The 18120-nt window shown below is 42.7% G+C and overlaps 1 protein-coding gene across 1 annotated transcript in view; it reads left to right on the forward strand.

The window, feature by feature from the left end:
• Positions 1-17139, forward strand: part of GLMN (glomulin, FKBP associated protein) — a 28753-nt gene extending 11614 nt beyond the window's left edge. Inside the window, exons 10-18 of the mRNA XM_056844568.1 lie at positions 2495-2584; positions 5508-5549; positions 5628-5701; positions 5883-5967; positions 8296-8405; positions 11233-11296; positions 15692-15815; positions 16713-16795; positions 16957-17139. Of these exons, the coding sequence (XP_056700546.1) occupies positions 2495-2584; positions 5508-5549; positions 5628-5701; positions 5883-5967; positions 8296-8405; positions 11233-11296; positions 15692-15815; positions 16713-16795; positions 16957-17073 (789 nt within the window). The 3' untranslated portion in view covers positions 17074-17139. The remainder of the gene's footprint in view (positions 1-2494; positions 2585-5507; positions 5550-5627; positions 5702-5882; positions 5968-8295; positions 8406-11232; positions 11297-15691; positions 15816-16712; positions 16796-16956) is intronic.
• Positions 17140-18120: the final 981 nt, after the last annotated feature.

Below are 18120 nucleotides of genomic sequence, written 5' to 3' on the forward strand. Positions count from 1 at the left end.
TGAACTATACACAGTGGTGCATTCCACAGTACCTTTCCCTTCTTGAAAACATCTTTCGGAAGCTTTCCATTATAGAATAGCTTTATTACCTGTAAAATAATGCCTTTCTGAATAATTCTGTTTTGCATAGTTTACAGAATGCCATAAGAATGGGAGCCTTCCTGATCTCATTGGGCTGGTCATTCCACAAAGTGGGGGCCACAACAGATAATGTATGTATATGGGCAGTTGATCTTGCCCATTTGCAGGGTGGCTCCTGTAGAAGGCCCTGCTCAGATGAGCAGTGCTGTCATGGTGGAGCATAGGGAGAGAGGCGGTCCCACAGACATCCAGGACCAAGGCCATTACAGGCATTGCAAGTGATAGCCAATACCTTGTATTGCACCTAGTAACCGATGGACAGCCAGTGGAGAGACTGTGGAGTGGGAGTAATATGCATGACTCGCCTAGCTCCTTATAATAGCCAAGCTTTGACATTTTGTACCAACTGGAGTCTTTGAGCTGACTTTGAGGGCAGACCTGTGTAGAATGTATTATACTAGTACAGTCTGGCTGTCACCATGGCATGGATCCAGGTGGCTGGATCAGCTAAGTCAAGGCATGGGGGCCATCTTCCAGACTAAATAGAATTGGACAAAAGCATTTGGTGCAGCTGCATTAGCTTGCTTCTCCAGCAGTAACATTGGACCCAGTATGACCCCTAGGCTTTTAACCGAATCAGCAAGGGTCAGATGAACCCCATCAAAGGTGGGAAGCACCACATCCTTCAAGATCTCCACCTTTCCAACCAGCATTACCTCTGTCTTGTCCAGATTTAGTTTCAATTTGTTCACTCTTAGCCATTTAATTACAGTGGAGGATCAATTCAGGAACTTTACTACATCACCAGGAGGTTTGGATAAGGACATACATAGCTGGGTGTCACCAGCATATTGATGACAGCCAAGCCCAAAACTATGACTGATATGTCCTGAGGATCTACGTAGAGGATGAGGATGTGCGCCCCCCCGCCTCCCAGCTGGCCATCGGGACAGGGAACGCTGGCTCGCGTTGTTCTGGCGCGCCCAGCTCTGTGCCCCCTGCTCGCCAGAACGACGTGAGTAGGCATTCCCCACCCCGACGGCCAGCTGGGAGGCGAGAGGGGCGCACAAAGCAGGCCTGGCGGCCTCCCAGCTGGCCTTCGGGGCAGGGAATGCCGGCTTGGGTCATTCTGGCGTGTCCAGCTCTGTGCGCCCCGCCCGCCAGAACGCCGCGAGCCGGCGTTCCCCGCCCCGACGGCCAGCTGGGAGGCGGGGGGCCGCACAGAGCGGCTGGGTGCGCCAGAACAACGCAAGCCGGCGTTCCCCGCCCTGACAGCCAGCTGGGGGGGGGCGTCTTATGGTCCGGTGCGTCTAATGGAGCGAAAAATACGGTAACTCCACAGGATAGGTCCTACACTGATGATAACTGGTTCCCAGTGGTACTTTCAGAAAGTGTAAACTCAATCTGGCTGCTTTAAAAAGTAAGGACAATGTATAACTAACATTCCCAGCCTTCAGGTATTTACTTAGTTGTAAGCTGAATAGATTTTATTGGAGCTTAGTTTTTAGTAGGTTTGCTCAGGGTTATAGCCTGCCTCTAGCAAGAGCCTTAGAAATCTGTGCATCTGAATTTGGACCAAACTGAAATAGCTGTCAGGCCATCTGTTAATCACTGTTGCCTAGCAACCAGCCACTATCAATCTGAATGATGATTGGTGAGGAGTTAGACTAAATGCTGTTGAAATAATTGAGGGCAGTGTACGCTGGGTTGTGTGCTGGGTTTTAAAATGTGAAGCTTTGGTGTTTGGGGACACACTGCCCTAAACTATGGGGCGACCAGTCTCCATGCCCTCCCCCCCCCAGAGTCCACAAAAGGCCCCCCTGAAGCCCAATCGGCTCCCACACTCCCCCCCCTCGCCGCTCAACAGCTGACAGGCAGTGAGAGGGGCTTACAATGTGCCGCGGCATTCCTGCATGCCACTGCTGTAGGGGGCAGCCTTGGGGAAGCGTCCCTCCCCCTCTCCTCTCGCCGACCAACAGCCGACAGTCGGCGAGAGGAGGTCCAAAGGGCGCTGCAGTGCCCCTGTAAGCCGCAGCCCCAGGAACACCCTTGGGGAGGGCCGCCCTGTGCCCTGCCTCCGCGGCAGGGCCTCGGAGTTCCCGAGGGACACAAAAATGTCCTCGGGGGCTGCATACATCCCCCGGGCCGGAGGTTCCCCATCCCTGCTGTAAATCAAAATGACAGGCGTTTTGCTAGTCGAAGGGGAAAGGGTTTCAAGTTTAAATGTCTGTCCTGGAGATTCTCCCCCCCCCCCCGGAAAAAAAAAGTAAAACTGCACTCTCCTCACTTTAGGAGCTCTGTTGCACGCAAAAGGACTGTGATGGGCAGATGTGGAATTCAGCGCCCATAATGGCTGCCCTGTTCTTTTCTGTTACCCTTAGTCTTTAAAATTAAATGGATATTTAATTTGTAGGATCTGTTGGAGAGCTGTCTACTGAGGCTGGAAGATAATAGCCTTTTCCTTCAGTACTTGGAGTTCAAAGGCTTTATTACAATACCTCAGGTAATGCAAAAAAAAAACCCTCAGCTTTTAATTGCGTACCACACAGTTTCTACTATGTAGGTATTGGTCAAAATGTTTTGAGAGGAATTTAGACTGGAAATATTTACTCATACTTTAATGTGGTCCATTAAACAGGCTGATGCAAAAGCATTTTTTTAAAAACTCACAGATGGGAGTTTTAAAAGAACATAGTTTACAGATTTTTATCTTCGTGTCATTATATTGTAAAATGTTCTAATTTGCAGGGGTTGGAGTTAAAATTAAACTATGTCTGTTATTGTTTGTGATATTCCTGCATGACATTGGCTAGAGCCCAGAGAAAAATTTTGGTCTTACCGATAGGCATTCTATTTGTTTAAAATGCAATAGATCTGTGGAACATTAAAAGAACAGAATAAAACTTCTTACTCAGGTTCCATGTGTTCTTATATTAGATTCATGGAGGATCGGATCATCAGTGGCATCCTAGCTATCATGAGTAGTGGGAACCTCTATATTCAGAGGCAGCAAACCTCTGAATACCAGTGTTAGGAGGCAGCATCATAGGAAGGCCTTGGCCTCTGTGCCCAGTTTATTGGCCCTCCAGGGCAACAGGATGGGCAGTGTGTGATACAGGCTGCTGGACTGGATGGACCACTGGTGTGATCCAGCACCACTGTTCTTTTGTACATGCTTCAAGCTCAAACAAACATTCAGCTTCTGAATTTCCAGGCACAAGTGCAGGTTGGGAGGCTGCAGTGAGGTAGGGGTGAGGTTTCTCCCTCTTTCCTCTTCTGTCAGCAGAGCTCTGCTCATGTATCAGGCAGGAGGAAATGATTTTGCCCCCTACTCCACAGCAGCTTCTTGATCAGCATGGTTACAAGAATTTGTCTTCTCCAGAACAATCCTCACATGTGTAGAAAACGTTACATTGGAAATGGCTGCTGGATAATTTTTTCTAAATACTTTACTGCGATCTTAAGGCTGTCTTTTGCATAGTGCAATATCTGGGAATGTCTTTCACTCTGTCACTCTCTCCTTAATCCACTTTTCTATGCCTTTATTGCAGCTTGTACACTTCCAAAACTGCATACTGCATGACCCCTCCAATATGTATGTGTGCAGTTGTGTGGCTTAAGGACGGAGTTACAGCTTTACAACTCTGTTTCCTTATTTTTGTGAGTTCCCGTCTCTGGCGCAAACTTGCTGATACATCAGTAGACCACTCCTGTGGTTGATCTCTAGACTGTATGAAAGTCCAACAACACAAGTCCGATGTGGATTGGAGGGCCAATGAACTAAATCTATTCCCTTGTTAAAAGGAGTCAAACAAGGTTGCTTATTAGCCCCACTACTTTTCAACCTTTATCTGAATGATATGATCCCCTATTTACAAAAATCATCTTTCCACACACCTGTATTGGCTGGCCATGAAATTCTGGTATTGCTTTATGCAGACGATACAGCCTTATTATCAAGAACCGAAGTTGGACTCCGCAGAGCTCTAAATGCGTTTGTTGATTACCGCTCCCGGGAAGGCCTATCAGTAAATTATGATAAATCCAAAGTGATGGTTTTTTCTACATCCCGAACTGGACAGAAAGTTTGGAATCCCAAGGGAGGGGAAATTGGACAGGTGCAAAGTTTTAAATATCTGGGGCTTATGTTCAGTTATAATCTCAATTGGAAACCCCATGTCCGTTCACATTAAAGTTGCCAAGATAAGCATAAATGCACTTCTAAGGTTTTTCCACTTAAAAGGTGGTCACTGGTCAATACATACCTGCAGCCTTGGAGGTTTTCAGTGCTAAAATAATCCCCCAGGTCTTGTTCGGGGCAGGTGTGTGGATAAGTGGAGTCACCGAGGACTTGGATAACACACTTCTTCAGTTCTTACGGAAGCTGGCTGGGGTGCCCAATTGTGTGGCAGGAACTGCTCTCAGGGTGGAGCTTGTTCAGCGCTCATTTGAGTCCAGGTCTTGGGCTGCCACTTTTAAACTGAGAATGAAGGCCTTTTTTTTGCAGCGCCAAATACTCAGGGTGGGTTTCTACATCTTCTAAAAGAAGACAACTTTAGAAGTGAATGGATGAGATGTGTGGGTAGTAGGATTGAAACCCTAGGTCTCTCCCTTACAAACCTTAATAACATGGGTATTCAGGAAGCAATGAAGCTACTTAGCACAAGGGTGGTAGACCTTGATCGAGTGAGTACACTGAGTAGGGCAAGGTGAGTGTACTCCACTGCTGCTTTAGGAATTTCTCCACCTACCACTCTCCCTTCATATTTAAAATTCCTCACAACTCCCAGCCATAGGCGAGTTTTTATGCTCGCCAGCCTGAATGTCCTTCCAACAACGGAACTGAGCGGTCGGTTTGATAAAACCCCATTTTTAGATAGGCTATGTGTCTGTGCATCTGGAGCAATTGAGATAATAGATCACCTTCTGTTATTCTGTGATTTATGGGCTACACTCAGGGCCACCTGGATTGCGCCCATTTTATCAAGACATCTTCCTGCTGACTCTTGGGTGGTCCCATTTCTGTTGGGTGATGTTGACCCAGAAATAACCAAATGTGTCGTGAAATATCTGGTAACAGTAGTTTCCTTAAAGGCACGACAGGGTTGGGCTGTTGTTAACTAGTGATATTATTATTGTTGTGGTTGCTGTTGTGCTTGCAAAGTGGCTCGATTTTTAGTTATTGTGATTTTGATTTTAATGTATTTTAAGAATTTGTTGTACATTTTAATAATCTGTAATGTTGAAAGTATTTTATCCTATGCACGTTGTGCTCAAGACCTCCGGTCAGATGAGCCTGAAATAAAAGGAAAGGATTTTTGTGTGTTGAGTTGGTTCCTTTTTTCAACAGCATTTTAAGAGATATTTGCTTGAAAAATGAATAGTATGAAAAAATTTGTACATAATTTGTAATTTTTTTATTATAGGAATTGGTAAAAGTGATGACGTTGTGTCCTTTTGAACCTCTGGTACGTAACTGAGTTTTGTATGATTATAAGGGTAGATTCTTAAACAAAATGTAACTTGCTCCATGTCTTTCTGCATAGAGAAAGAAGAGTTTAAAGCTTTTACAGCTCTATATAAACAAGTTTGAGGACGAAGGAAAATACACATTGTTCAGGTATGCATAGTTTTGTGAAGTTGCCAGAAAGCCTAAATCATAAGATCTATAGCATTCATTTTACTGCCAAGTTAGTGAACATAAATTACAGTTATTGCTATATACTCCAGAAATGACAGTTCTAGATAATGGTAATACACAATACATGACATAATCTTTCCTATTGCGCCTTGTGTTTTAGGTGTCTGTTGAAGACAAGTAACCATTCTGGTGTGGAAGCATACATTATCCAAAATATTAAAAATCAGATTGATTTATCCTTAAAGGTGAGAACGTTATTGAGGGTTGAACAGCATTAAAGCTACCATCCAAAGAGAACTGTCCATGTACTTCTGCATGTTCATTGGTGGGGTGGGGTGCTGATTTCCTGTTTAGACAGCTGCCCCTCTTACTTGATGGGTTAGTGCTCCCTAGGGCCCCTTTGTGTTCAGAGTAAGAAAAAGGGTATCTGGAAAAAAGACCAAAAGAGGCAAGCTTGGAAGAGTTGCTAGAAACAACTACGATGTATCTGTTCCACGTTTATATGTGTGAAGCCCCTCAAAGGGCTCTTTTTATCATTTTATCACAATTCCGTCTCACTGCTGTTTCAGAGCACAAATAGATGTAACAAATGGGACTTCCATATGGGTTATCTGCCAAAAGTTCAATGATTTTGGAAAGCGAATTTGTTTCTTGTTTTCCCACTTCAATGGTGCGGGTTTTCTCCTGCCTTTCTTAAGTGTGCTTTGCTCTGACGTTTTGGGGAAGGCCACAGTTTAACCAGGATGGATGCAGGGTGGGTGGGTAAATTTGGGTTTTCTGGCCCGCGCGATAGACATTTTCCCTATCCCCATGGCAGTGTTTTCCTCCCCCCACCACTGGGAGGATTAAAAAAACATTTTTTACATCAGCACTAGTAGATATATATTGATATACCATTGTAACAACAGGTGTTGCAGGTTCTCTAAATTCGCAGATTTCATTTTTAAAGTAAGCCTCTAGCCCCCTTCCCTTGCAGAGATATGAGGAAAGGGGCATATCTTCACAAAGGAAGGAGGCAGACTCACTTTTAAAAAATGAAAGTTGGGAAATCCGAGAACATGCTATAACTGTTCTTACAACAGAGTATATCACAGTAGTCGTGTGCTGCTTTTTTGTTATTGCAACAGCCCTGGTGGCCTGGAGGAGGGAGGGTAGTCATTTCCAGAGGATTGGGGCAGGCCAAAAGCGGGGAAACCAGGCCATGTGGAGACCCTGTTGCTGCTATTATCTGAGGCACAGCAGCAATGGGGAAACCACAAAGTCCTGTCCCTGTGTGGAAGACACAAAAGATGATGGATGACCTTTCATCTGTAAAATGCAAATGGTGCTTGATTCAGATCGGGCTGTACAATGAAGGGAGAGAAGTCCTGACCTTGCAACTCTAGTTTGGTTTTGGAAATCAAAAACCCCTCCCCTTTGTCGTTGATGGCATTTTAAAAGAAAAAAGAAATATTGAAGGATGGGGCTGAAGGATTAAACCCCCTGTTCCCTACCTCTATAGCCTTGAGACAAATTAGAGCTGCGGATCTGCCATTTTCCTTTTACAGATAAACAGAGCTCTGTGATCTTCATCCTGTTTATGCCATCCATAATGAAAAGACATAAGTGGTAGCTAGCAAATTGAAGAGGCAGAAAAGCTAAAGCACATTTCTTCGTAAGCTTTTGCCTTTGATGGAGGGTTTATTGGTAATTGAAACACACTAAGAATAGCAGTTTTGAACATGTTAATGAACAAATAGTAATTGCTTCTAGCACTTTTTAAGATAATCTATTTTAGGTGATACTGTTCAGATTGGTTCCCTCCCTGCCTTTCTGCGTCATTCTGTTTGTTGAAAAACTCCAAGTGTGGAGTGTGTGTGTGTGTGTGTGTTTGCTTATTTAGAGTAAGGCATACCTTCCTGAGTAACTTGCACAAGGACAGCCAACTGTTGGGCAGCTTGTATGATACTGTGAGATTGTAAAGCTTTCATTTTTAAAAAGGGTTTCCAGCATAATTGGTTCTAGATACAACAAAAATTGCCATATTTTTTGTTTATTATATGAAAAAAACCCTGGAATATTCTTGAAGAACTGTTTCTTATGCTTGTAAATCCATAGTTCATGTCTTTCTGCCTTTGTAAACATACTCTCTCTCACTATATCTCCCTGACCTAAACTCTAATTATGACTGGCAGTCAGGAAATTAAATACAAAAAAGAAAAACCTCAAAAATTAAATTGTGTGACCCATGTAAGTTGCACTCATTTATGAAAATTTACAGAATTTATTCTAATGGCAGTTTTTGCATCTTGTGGTTGCATGTTTGGAGATTTAGTAAAGCAGATTTCCTGTCATGCTTATTGCAGAATATCTTTTTATAATGCTGAATAACTAATTGGAGAAAATAAATACAAATCAAAGCCGTAGCTAACAAAATTACAAGATAGTCGCTGTAAAAAGCTATATCATTTTAATCGCCATTATTTAATTTCTTCATTTCTGGAACTTGCTCAGTTATGATATTAATGCAGCTGCTGACTGCACAAAGAATATACCACCTAAGTTTTTGTCCTGTATGACATGTTGCTTTTCAGAGTGCAAAGGGTAGTAAATGTTTTTCTGGACTCCACCTGGTTTCACTGTTAGACACTGTGCTCTTGCTTCCTGAAGGAGCTGAAACTGACCTTCTCCAGAGCTCGGACAGGTGAGATGCGATGAGTATCATTCCTAAAGTATTTTGTTGAGGATTGTTTCTTTATCGAGTGACCTTCATTGAGGCTTTTAAGCCAGAGCTGGCAGTTCAGATGAAGTTTGCTAATGCTTGGCTTGCTTGCCAGAGCTCCTCTGGAAGTGGTCAGATGTATATCATAGTTTAACTATTTAGTCTTTGACCTATATCAAGATTTGATTAGAACAGGTGTCCCCAACTTTTTGGAGCCTGCGGACACATTTGGAATTCTGGCATGGCATGGCTGCTGCAGGAGGCGGAGACATCCACAAAATGATTGCCACAGCTTAACTTCAGTCACACAGTCCAGATCCTTGTGCTGTGATGGCAGCTGCTGCCAAAGCAACATATTAAAAAAATCTACACAGCCAATCAGAAGCCTTGTTGGGTAAAAGCCTATCTGGCCCTGCCCACTTCCTAAAAACTCGGTGGGTGCCAGAAACGGTGTTGGTGGGCACCATGACACCCACAGTCACCACATTGGGGACTCCTGGATTAAAATACCCCAAATAGCCAAAGAAACTTATAGTTCAGGGAATCTGTATACAGGGTAAAGCCTCTTATCAACTTTTGTTCCTGATATTCATTTATTCCATTCATACTTTTAAATATATGATTTATTTCAGCGTTCCTTTAGTATGAATCAGAAAAAAGCATGCAGCTTGTATGTTGGGGACAGGAGTCAAAATTCTACCAACCTCAGCACTGTTCCAGAAATTTCCTTATGGAGAAGAATGAATCATAGAATCATAGAGTTGGAAGGGGCCATACAGGCCACCTAGTTCAACCCCCTGCTTAATGCAGGATCAGCCTAGAGCATCCCTGACAAGTGCTTGTCCAGCCTCTGCTTGAAGACTGCCAGCGAGGGAGAGCTCACCACCTCCCTAGGTAGCTGATTCTACTGTTGAACAACTCTTACTGTAGAAAACCTTTTCCTAATATCCAGTACCTTTCTGCCCGCAATTTAAACCCATTATTGGGAGTCCTATCCTCTGCTGCCAATAGGAACAGCTCCCTGCCCACCTCTAAGTGACAGCCCTTCAAATACTTAAAGAGAGCAATCATGTCCTCCCTCAACCTCCTCTTCTCCAGACTAAACATTCCCAACTCCCTCAGCCTTTCCTCATAGGGCTTGGTCTCCAGGCCCCTGATCATCCTCATCACTCTCTTCTGCACCAGCTTGATTCTGTCCACATCCTTTTTGAAGTGAGGCGTCCAAAACTGCACACAGTACTCCAGATGCAGCCTGACCAATGCAGTGTACAGTGGAACTATAACATCTTGTGATTTGGATGTTACGCCTCTGTTGATGCACTCCAAGATCGCATTCGCTTTTTTTGTCGCTGCATCACACTGGCTGCCCATATTTAACTTATGGTCCACCTGTACTCCAAGATCTTGTTCACACACACTGCTGCCCAGGAGAATTGAAGAGTTTTGAGTTGGAGTTGAATGGGAGAGTGGTGGTATCTTTTGGCAAGTTTCATAGGATCTGGCATTTCTCATCTGGTTTTTGCCTGAGGCACCATAACCTGTTCAGCTAATCTGAAATTTAGCTTTGGGACCTGCCTGATGGCTGGCAGAAGTCACTGAAGTCATAAGAACATAAGAAAAGCTCTGCTGGATCAGACCAAGGCCAATCAAGTCCAGCAGTCTGTTCACACAGTGGCCAACCAGGTGCCTCTAGGAAGCCCTCAAACAAGACTATCCTGCCTGTGTTCCATAGCACCTAAGATAATAGGCTTGCTCCTCTGACCCTGGAGAGAATAGGCATGCATCATGACTAGTATCCATTTTAACTAGTAGCCATGAGTAGCCATGAATACCCCTTTCCTCCATGAACATGTCCACTCCCCTCTTAAAGCCTTCCAAGTTGGCAGCCATCACCACATTTGGGGGCAGGGAGTTTCACAATTTAACTATGCATTGTGTGAAAAAATACTTCCTTTTATCTGTTTTGAATCTCTCACCCTCCAGCTTCAGCAGATGACCCTGCGTTCTAGTATTATGTGAGAGGGAGAAAAACCTCTCCCTGTCCACTCTCTCCAAACCATGCATACTTTTATAGACCTCTATCATGTCTCTCCTCAGCCGCCTTCTTTCCCAGCTAAACAGCCCTAAGCGTTTTAACCGCCCCTCATAGGGCAGTTGCTCTAGTCCCCTAATCATCTCCAGATCATCCTGAAAAGTAAGAACTGGTAGTAAGGTGATCGGGAATATTGGATAATGCTCCACAAGCATCATAGGCATTGCTAAGCCTGGTTTTAATGAGGAGCTGCTGGTCTTGCCTTTGGCAGCCTCTGGGGGATCCTTTGTGTGTAGTTGGGGTGGATGATGGCCGAGGAAAAGTCAGGAAGAGGACTAGCTATGTTGGTAAGTGGCATTGAGTGAAAAGTTGGCTTTTTTGTTGAAGACAAATTGCATTAGATTCAGCCTGAATGAGCCTCAACAATTTTTATTTTTAACTAGATAGTTGGCTGCATTTAGTACTAGTTCTTGGACCTTTTGGGGGAGTATATAGCTTCAGTTTACTTGTCAGCCTTCCTGGCATTCTAAGGACTCATTTGGCGACAACTAACTGTAGCACCTTCAAATGTTGTATAAGTCTATTGGGGACTTCCTGAGAACGTCTGCAACAGAGAAGGGGTTGAAATCTAGGCACTTTATTTTCAGCACAACGTGTGGGTTTTGCATTCCAACATCATTTACTTCAAAATAAGTTATCCGCAGCTCTCTTCCATGGAAGAAATCCATTATGTCTGCTTCAGCTTTAAGTGATTACTTCTTCATTTCTAATTCACAGGATTATGGCGTCTCTAAATCTGCTGAGATATTTAGTCATTAAGGATAATGAAAATGACAATCAAGTAAGTGATAATGGATTTTTAAAAAATCGACAGCTCTGTGTGTGTTTGAGAATGGAAGCAATGAAATGTGTTAACATTAACTATGTGAAAAATGGTACAGTTCAAATACATTGCTTAATTACTGTTAATCATAATTGAGCTTTTCACCAACAAGTAATGGAAACCCAGATTAGAACCTGTAATTCAGGATAATTTTTCAGTAAGTAACTATCCGTATGTAGTTGTCCCGATGGATATTTAGGCTGAAACACCACCTAGAATTTTGCAAATCTCTTTGCAATGTGTCTCTATACAAACTCTTCGGATTTTGAAAGCAACTTTTCACTTTTTAAGGAAGCCACTTTATCACAGAGCATAAAGCATCTGTATTCTTCTAGCATGCAGGGGGGGAAATTATAGTGGTGTCAAGCTTTATTCATGAGCATTTTGACAACCTTGCCTTGAATCATTTATTTTTAATCCTGAACACGGATGAAGATCCTTGATTTCTAACCCTTCTGCAGCTGAGTTCGCTATGCATGTAAACAGTGCTGCTGGGTATTTGAGCCGAGTTCCCTCCTCCCTGCTGAAGCAGTAGCAAGCATGGTAATTCTTTCAGTTTCTCAAAATATCCATTTTAAACAGTCCATGATAAATATCGATTCCATAGCAAGAGAGACTAATTATCATCTTAAAGGTTTTCCCATCACCCAAATAAAATTATTTGAAAATGCCCCCTGGTATTTTTTATTCTGAGAGTCTTTGCTGCAGCACTTAACATATCTTGCATTATATAATATGTGAAATCTCAGCTTCTTGTTGTGTTAAGATGATGAGTGGGCTAAAGGTTTGGCTTGGCAAGCAAAGCTCATGAAATCAGCCAGCAAGAAGAAAGGAAAAGGAACCAGATCACAGTTTTATAATTACTGTCAAATATGATTTACTGATCTGTCATCTTGAGCTAAATGCTATTCTGCTGGAGGCCAAATAGCCTTCAGCATTGTGAATGCAGCTCAGTTTTGAAGATTCCATTCTGATCTGGCAAATAATTTGTGTTGCTGTAGCAGTAAGCATGGCTTAATTTCTTTTTCTGTGTCTTATTTAATACGGACACCTCATATACTGATGTCTTTATTTGTAGGCCTTGCAGTTCATTCTAATTTTCAAATCCGTTGCTTGATGTAGCTACATCAGGGATCCTCAACCTTTCTGAGCCTGTGGGCATCTTAAGAATTCTGACACAGGGTAGTGGGATGCCACAAAATGGCTGTTGCAGAAGGTAGAGCCAGCCACAAAATGTCTGCACGGGCAATCAGAAGCCCAGCTGGGCAAAGCTCCAATTGGCCCCACCTTTCTTCTAAAAACACTTGGTGGCACCCAGAAAGGTGTTAACGGGTCCCATGGCACCCATGGGCACCATTTTGGGGACCTTTGAGCTGCATAATAACATTCTAATTATGTAATCTCCAGTAATTCTCTGTGCGCCAGTTTTAAACATTTGCCTATTTAAAATAATAAATATTTACTTGGAAGTAAAATTGCCACAGATTTTCATTTGTGCTTCAGATCACAACCTTACAGTCTAATCCTAACTATATTTATTCATAAGTAAAAGACATTGATTTTAATACAGTTTAATTCCAAATACAATCATGTATGCTTATGTTCCATTGAATTCAGTGGGACTTAAGTGCACAGTCAGATGATTAAAATAGAATTTAGGTGTACCTTGGAGCCTGTGGCACAGAGTGGTAAGCTGAAGTACTGCAGTCAAAGCTCTGCTCACGACCTGAATCCCGACAGAAGTCGGTTTCAGGTAGCCGACTCAAGGTTGACTCAGCCTTCCATCCTTCCGAGGTCAGTAAAATGAGTATCCAGCTTGCTGGGGGTAAAGTGGGGAAGGCAATGGCAAACCACCCCGTAAATATAGTCTGCCTTGTAAATGTCATGATGTGACAGTAACCCATGGGTCAGTAATGACCCAGTGTTGGCACCTTTACCTTTTTAGGTATACCTAAGTTAGGATTTTCCTCTTCTGCTGTTCTTTCTAAAATGTTGGAGTGTTATACACCGTTGGTTGTGCTGGACAGACTCCTTTGCATCCAGTTCAGAACTGATTGATTAAAGAGGACTTAGAAATTAATGTTTTGTTTTTTAAACTGGCCTGTTATGAGTCAGCAAGTCCTTTTGGCTCTAGGGTTCCTGATGGTCTTGGAGCTTGTTCCTCCCCTTTCTGGGCAGACTGGGTTTTCCCTACCATCTCCACCTACTGGAATGACTTAAAAGTGGCAAGGGCAACAAGGAGGGTCTGATCCACACCAAGAGAGGTACAAGAAACTAGGAGACTTCCAGGGCTCCATTGCTTTTAAGCCTGGGTGGCTTCTAAGTGCCCAACCTAAAACTTCCATTCCCACTCCAGTAAGGTAATGACTGTCTAGGTTGGAAGGAATGCAGGTGGCTGGGAGGCTATGGATGCTCCTACACATATGCTGTGCGTTTCATGAGAAGTAAAGTTGCAGTATTGGTAACAGAAGGCTTCTGCAAGTGGATGGCTAGTGCAGATGGCAGGATATGAATGAAGTGCAATACAATTATTCTTCATACTAGCAACAGAGATCTAGATTAGCATATGAAACATTGTCAGTAGGGTTGAGTCATTAGAAAATACCATGACTTACCTATGCTATGATGATAGTCCGGGCTAAGGGAGCTTTTTGGAAATTGCTTATTTGGACAACTCTAATGACACAGTCCCATAGCTAAACTTTCTTTTAGCAGCAGAAAGTATAACATAGAGAATAAAGTAGAGAATAACATTTGGATTTTTATGATTTTCTCCGACCCTTTCCTCTCAGCGAGTGCTATTTTTACTCAGCACTTGAGCTTTGCAGTGACATAAAACATTACAAAAGACACAGCTGCAGGAGCAAGTCCATTTCTCACTCCTAATTTTCTCTCTTCTGTGTCACACCTACTGCTCCAGATTCAGTGTGGTGGCAGTTTTTCAGTGAAACATCTTATGATCAATCATGGTGGGGGTTTCTTTCTTTTGCGTGCTCTTATTCTCATCCAGCTGCTGCACTGTGGTGGACAAATGTTCTGAAATAGTCATGGGAGCAATTTATGTATAAATATAAATTATTTCCTAGCAGCTGAACAATATTTTCTCAACATGCATAGTTGAGCTCAGATTTATTGCATATTGAAGCGCCACCATAGCTTGGTATCTTCTTAGTGGACTTCCATGTACTGAAGTACAGTTAGAAAACTATCTCAAAATCAACATCAGGTTCTCTGTTAGTGTGGGGACACCTGACTACTTAATTGGGGAGTGGCGTGTTAAACCAACGCAAATAAAATGGAGCCTCTCTGGCCTCCTGTATATTTTTGCAGTGTAATCATCCTCCCTGAGCTTCTTCTAATCCTGCAAATAGAACTGCTACTGAGCCTCTTCTTGGCTTGCTTACTATATTTACTCCCTGCTTTTCTCCCTGAATGGACCCAAAGTGGATTGCAACATTAATAAATACAATTAAAATAAATAGGGAAAGCATGCAATTTAAATAAAACAAGAGCATAAAAGTCACTAACACCTCCATTTTATTTAAAACAAACACACACACAAATTGTAGCTCAACTTTATCCTCAAAGTGTTGATACGACTTTGGAGAATGATTCAAGTCTGCATGCAACAGAGGTTTTCCTGTACATGAAGGAAAGAGAATTCCCATGCAGCTATGTTTCAGTACAAACTCATTTCTTGAATTTGCTGGAGAAATAAAAAATCACATAGGGTCTCAGAGCAGAATTTTTGGAAGTTAGGTGATAAGGGAATAATAATAAGGGGAGGGGCCGTGGCTCAGTGGTAGAGCATCTGCTTGGCATGCAGAAGGTCCCAGGTTCAGTCCCCGGCATCTCCAGTTAAAGGGACTAGGCGAGTAAGTGATGTGAAAGACCCCTGCCTGAGACCCTGGAGAGCCACTGCCAGTCTGAGTAGATAATACTGACTTTGATAGACCAAGGGTCTGATTCAGTATAAGGCAGCTTCATGTGTTCATGTGTTCATTTACATTAAAACTTTATTATAGTCCACGACCAGCACAAAAACAGGTCCAGGGAATAAAATTAATGATTCAAAATACAATAAAAAGTAACCCCCGACTTTATTTTGACTTTAACCACCGAAAAAGCAAGCTGAAAGGCTTGTGCTTGGTATTTCGCTATCTGATATACTTTCTCAGTATCTGAATCTAGTTCTGATAAAAGGAATGGTATAATCCAAGGTTTTAGAGGGAGACTGTATTTTACTAAATCTCTGCCATCTGCTTCCATGATGTAGTTGAAGAACACATTCACTAAGCCCTGGGATCTTGCTGTTGTGCATCAAAATAAATTTTACTCTTTTGATTTGTCTAGACATGTGTATGGACAGAACTTAACAAGATTAAGAAAAATTTCTTGAAGCCCTTACACACTGGACTTAATATGTCAAGGGCACATTACGAAGCAGAAATAAAGAATAAAAAAGAGAACAAAAGAGGTTAGTTGACTTCATTTTTACTTCTTTTTTAAAATAACTGTTTTAATAAATGAAAGTGGCAAAGGATGGTTGGATTGTTAACAGATGTGCTTAGAATGAAGGGCACTTTAAGAGACAGTGACTTTGGGAGCACCTTGGCACTCCATTTTGGTAGGATCCTGATCCATACTGAGTCAGACCAGTTTGCATGGAGAGTTTTACGTTGGGGTGGTGGTGGAGGAGGTATGGGCATGAGCCTCAGGCTTGCTGCTAAATATGCATCTAAAACATATATGTCCAGGCTGTTAAGTGAACCTGAGTGTTGTCACGCTCTGTTTTCAAGGAGCAGAGTAGAGTAACTCAGCATTGAAGTCTCCTATCTACATGTCCTCAATTTTTTAGCATGAATAATGGAAGCATACAGCATAAAATTTTTGAGGAAATCCTCCAGCTTGGTGTAGTGGTTAAGTGTGGTGGATTCTAATTCAGAGAACTGGTTTTGATAACCCACTCCTCCACATGAAGCCCACTCCTCCACATGAAGCCTGCTGGGGTGACCTTAGGCTAATCACAGTTCTCTCTGAACTCTCTTAGCCCCACCTACCTCACAAGGTGCCTGTTGTGGGGAGAGGAAGGGACGGTGATTGTAAGCCGCTTTGAGACTCCTTAAAAGGTAGAGAAAAGCAGGGTGTAAAACTCTTCTTCTTCAGTATGTTTTTTTTAAACAATAATTACCTTTATTGGCATATGATGTAATACAACAGATCGTCCATACAGATAATAAACCTTCAGTATGGTTGTCAGGGAGCTGCTATGTCACTGCTGGATTCAAGTTTCAAGAGTGACCCCAGACCATGCAGGGAGTTGGTGAAGAAACTTGTATATTATACCGATGATGTGATTCTTTCCTGTTTACAGAATCCCACACTTCTAAGACAGTTTGCTCTCTGACAGTAGCTGGGGAAAGGATGCCTGCGATGACAACTGAAATGGAACTTCAGGTAGGTGGCTGGGTTGCAGTGAAACTCATCAGATGCAGAAACAGAGACTTGAGGTGTCTTTTAATTAAAGACCTGTGTTCATTTAGAACTACCTTGGGGATTGGGAAAGTAGTAAGTGTGTATCACCTCAAAAATAACATTAATTTCCCATAAAATTTCAGGTTCTTCAGTCGGCTCTCTTCACATTTGACTTAATAGAGAGTGTTCTGGCCAGGGTAGAAGAGCTCATTGAAGTCAAAACAAAAATAGCAGCTGAAGAAAATTCTGCAGTCAAATGAAAGTTTGCCTCCCATACCCCAGCTATGTTTCACATTATGCACTTCATTCTGACTTGACTCGAAGGACCAAGTCGCAAGCTGTAATTATGTGCAAAATAGTCGGCACACAAGCTGCTAGAAGAGAAAGCCCAAGACATTTTTTGTTCTGTTTGTGTTTGTTTTCATCTTGGTAATTAATGTTTTTTGTTTGTTTGTAGTAGAACATTAACTGTGTTGGTATAGTTGCAACATACCTGCACAGTGTGTTTAGCTTTAGTTTAAAAAACTAACACTGTACCAAAACTTGGTACAGTTTAGTCATCTGACCTGTGCTTTTGGCTGGCAAAATTTCTGGAAGCACGTGCAAGAATTTGAGGTTTCATGACACACAACAATTCTCCATGACACTCTTACTGTGAGAAACAGGCTATGTCTCTGTGCAAAAATAAGCACAGATGGAAACAGGCCCTTGATGTAAGTTGGAGATAACGTTTCCCTCAGTGGATTAGGGCTCAGTAGAGGGAATAGAGCTTCAGAAGACTCTCGTGCAGGTTTATGCAAAGCCTGTTCTAGTACCCTAGTTATTGCCACCAAAAACACTTCCCTTGCAGAATCCCAAGCTATCAGTATATCTAATTCTTGATATGGCTTCATCTGCAGATACTTAAATCTGTGGATTGGGGCCATGTAGAGAAAAAGAAGAACTTTATGCAAACTTGGGGGACCCTCCGGGTTTGCTGAAAAATCCCAAAAGTTATTAAAAATGGGGCTTTAAATTCACCTAAGCAGAACTGTTGGCTCGGCCTCACCGATCCTCCTCACAATAGAGGGGGTAGATGGATGACCACACCTGGCAGATGCTGCCATAGGCAGGGCAAGGAAAAGGAGCAGGAATGCCCCTCACCTCCACCTGAGCCACAGAAGGGTGGCAATGCTGGTGGGTGGGCAGGGGAGGAGCAGGAGCCACCACACAAGGACAGAACCGCAGAAGGACATAAATGCAGGTGGCTGGGCAGGAGTCTCATGGGACCCCCACTTGTACAGTATCGTTTCCAGATAATTTCAAGG

The sequence above is a fragment of the Euleptes europaea genome, chromosome 2 (assembly GCF_029931775.1).
Source record: "Euleptes europaea isolate rEulEur1 chromosome 2, rEulEur1.hap1, whole genome shotgun sequence".
NCBI classification, from domain to species: Eukaryota; Metazoa; Chordata; class Lepidosauria; order Squamata; family Sphaerodactylidae; genus Euleptes; species Euleptes europaea.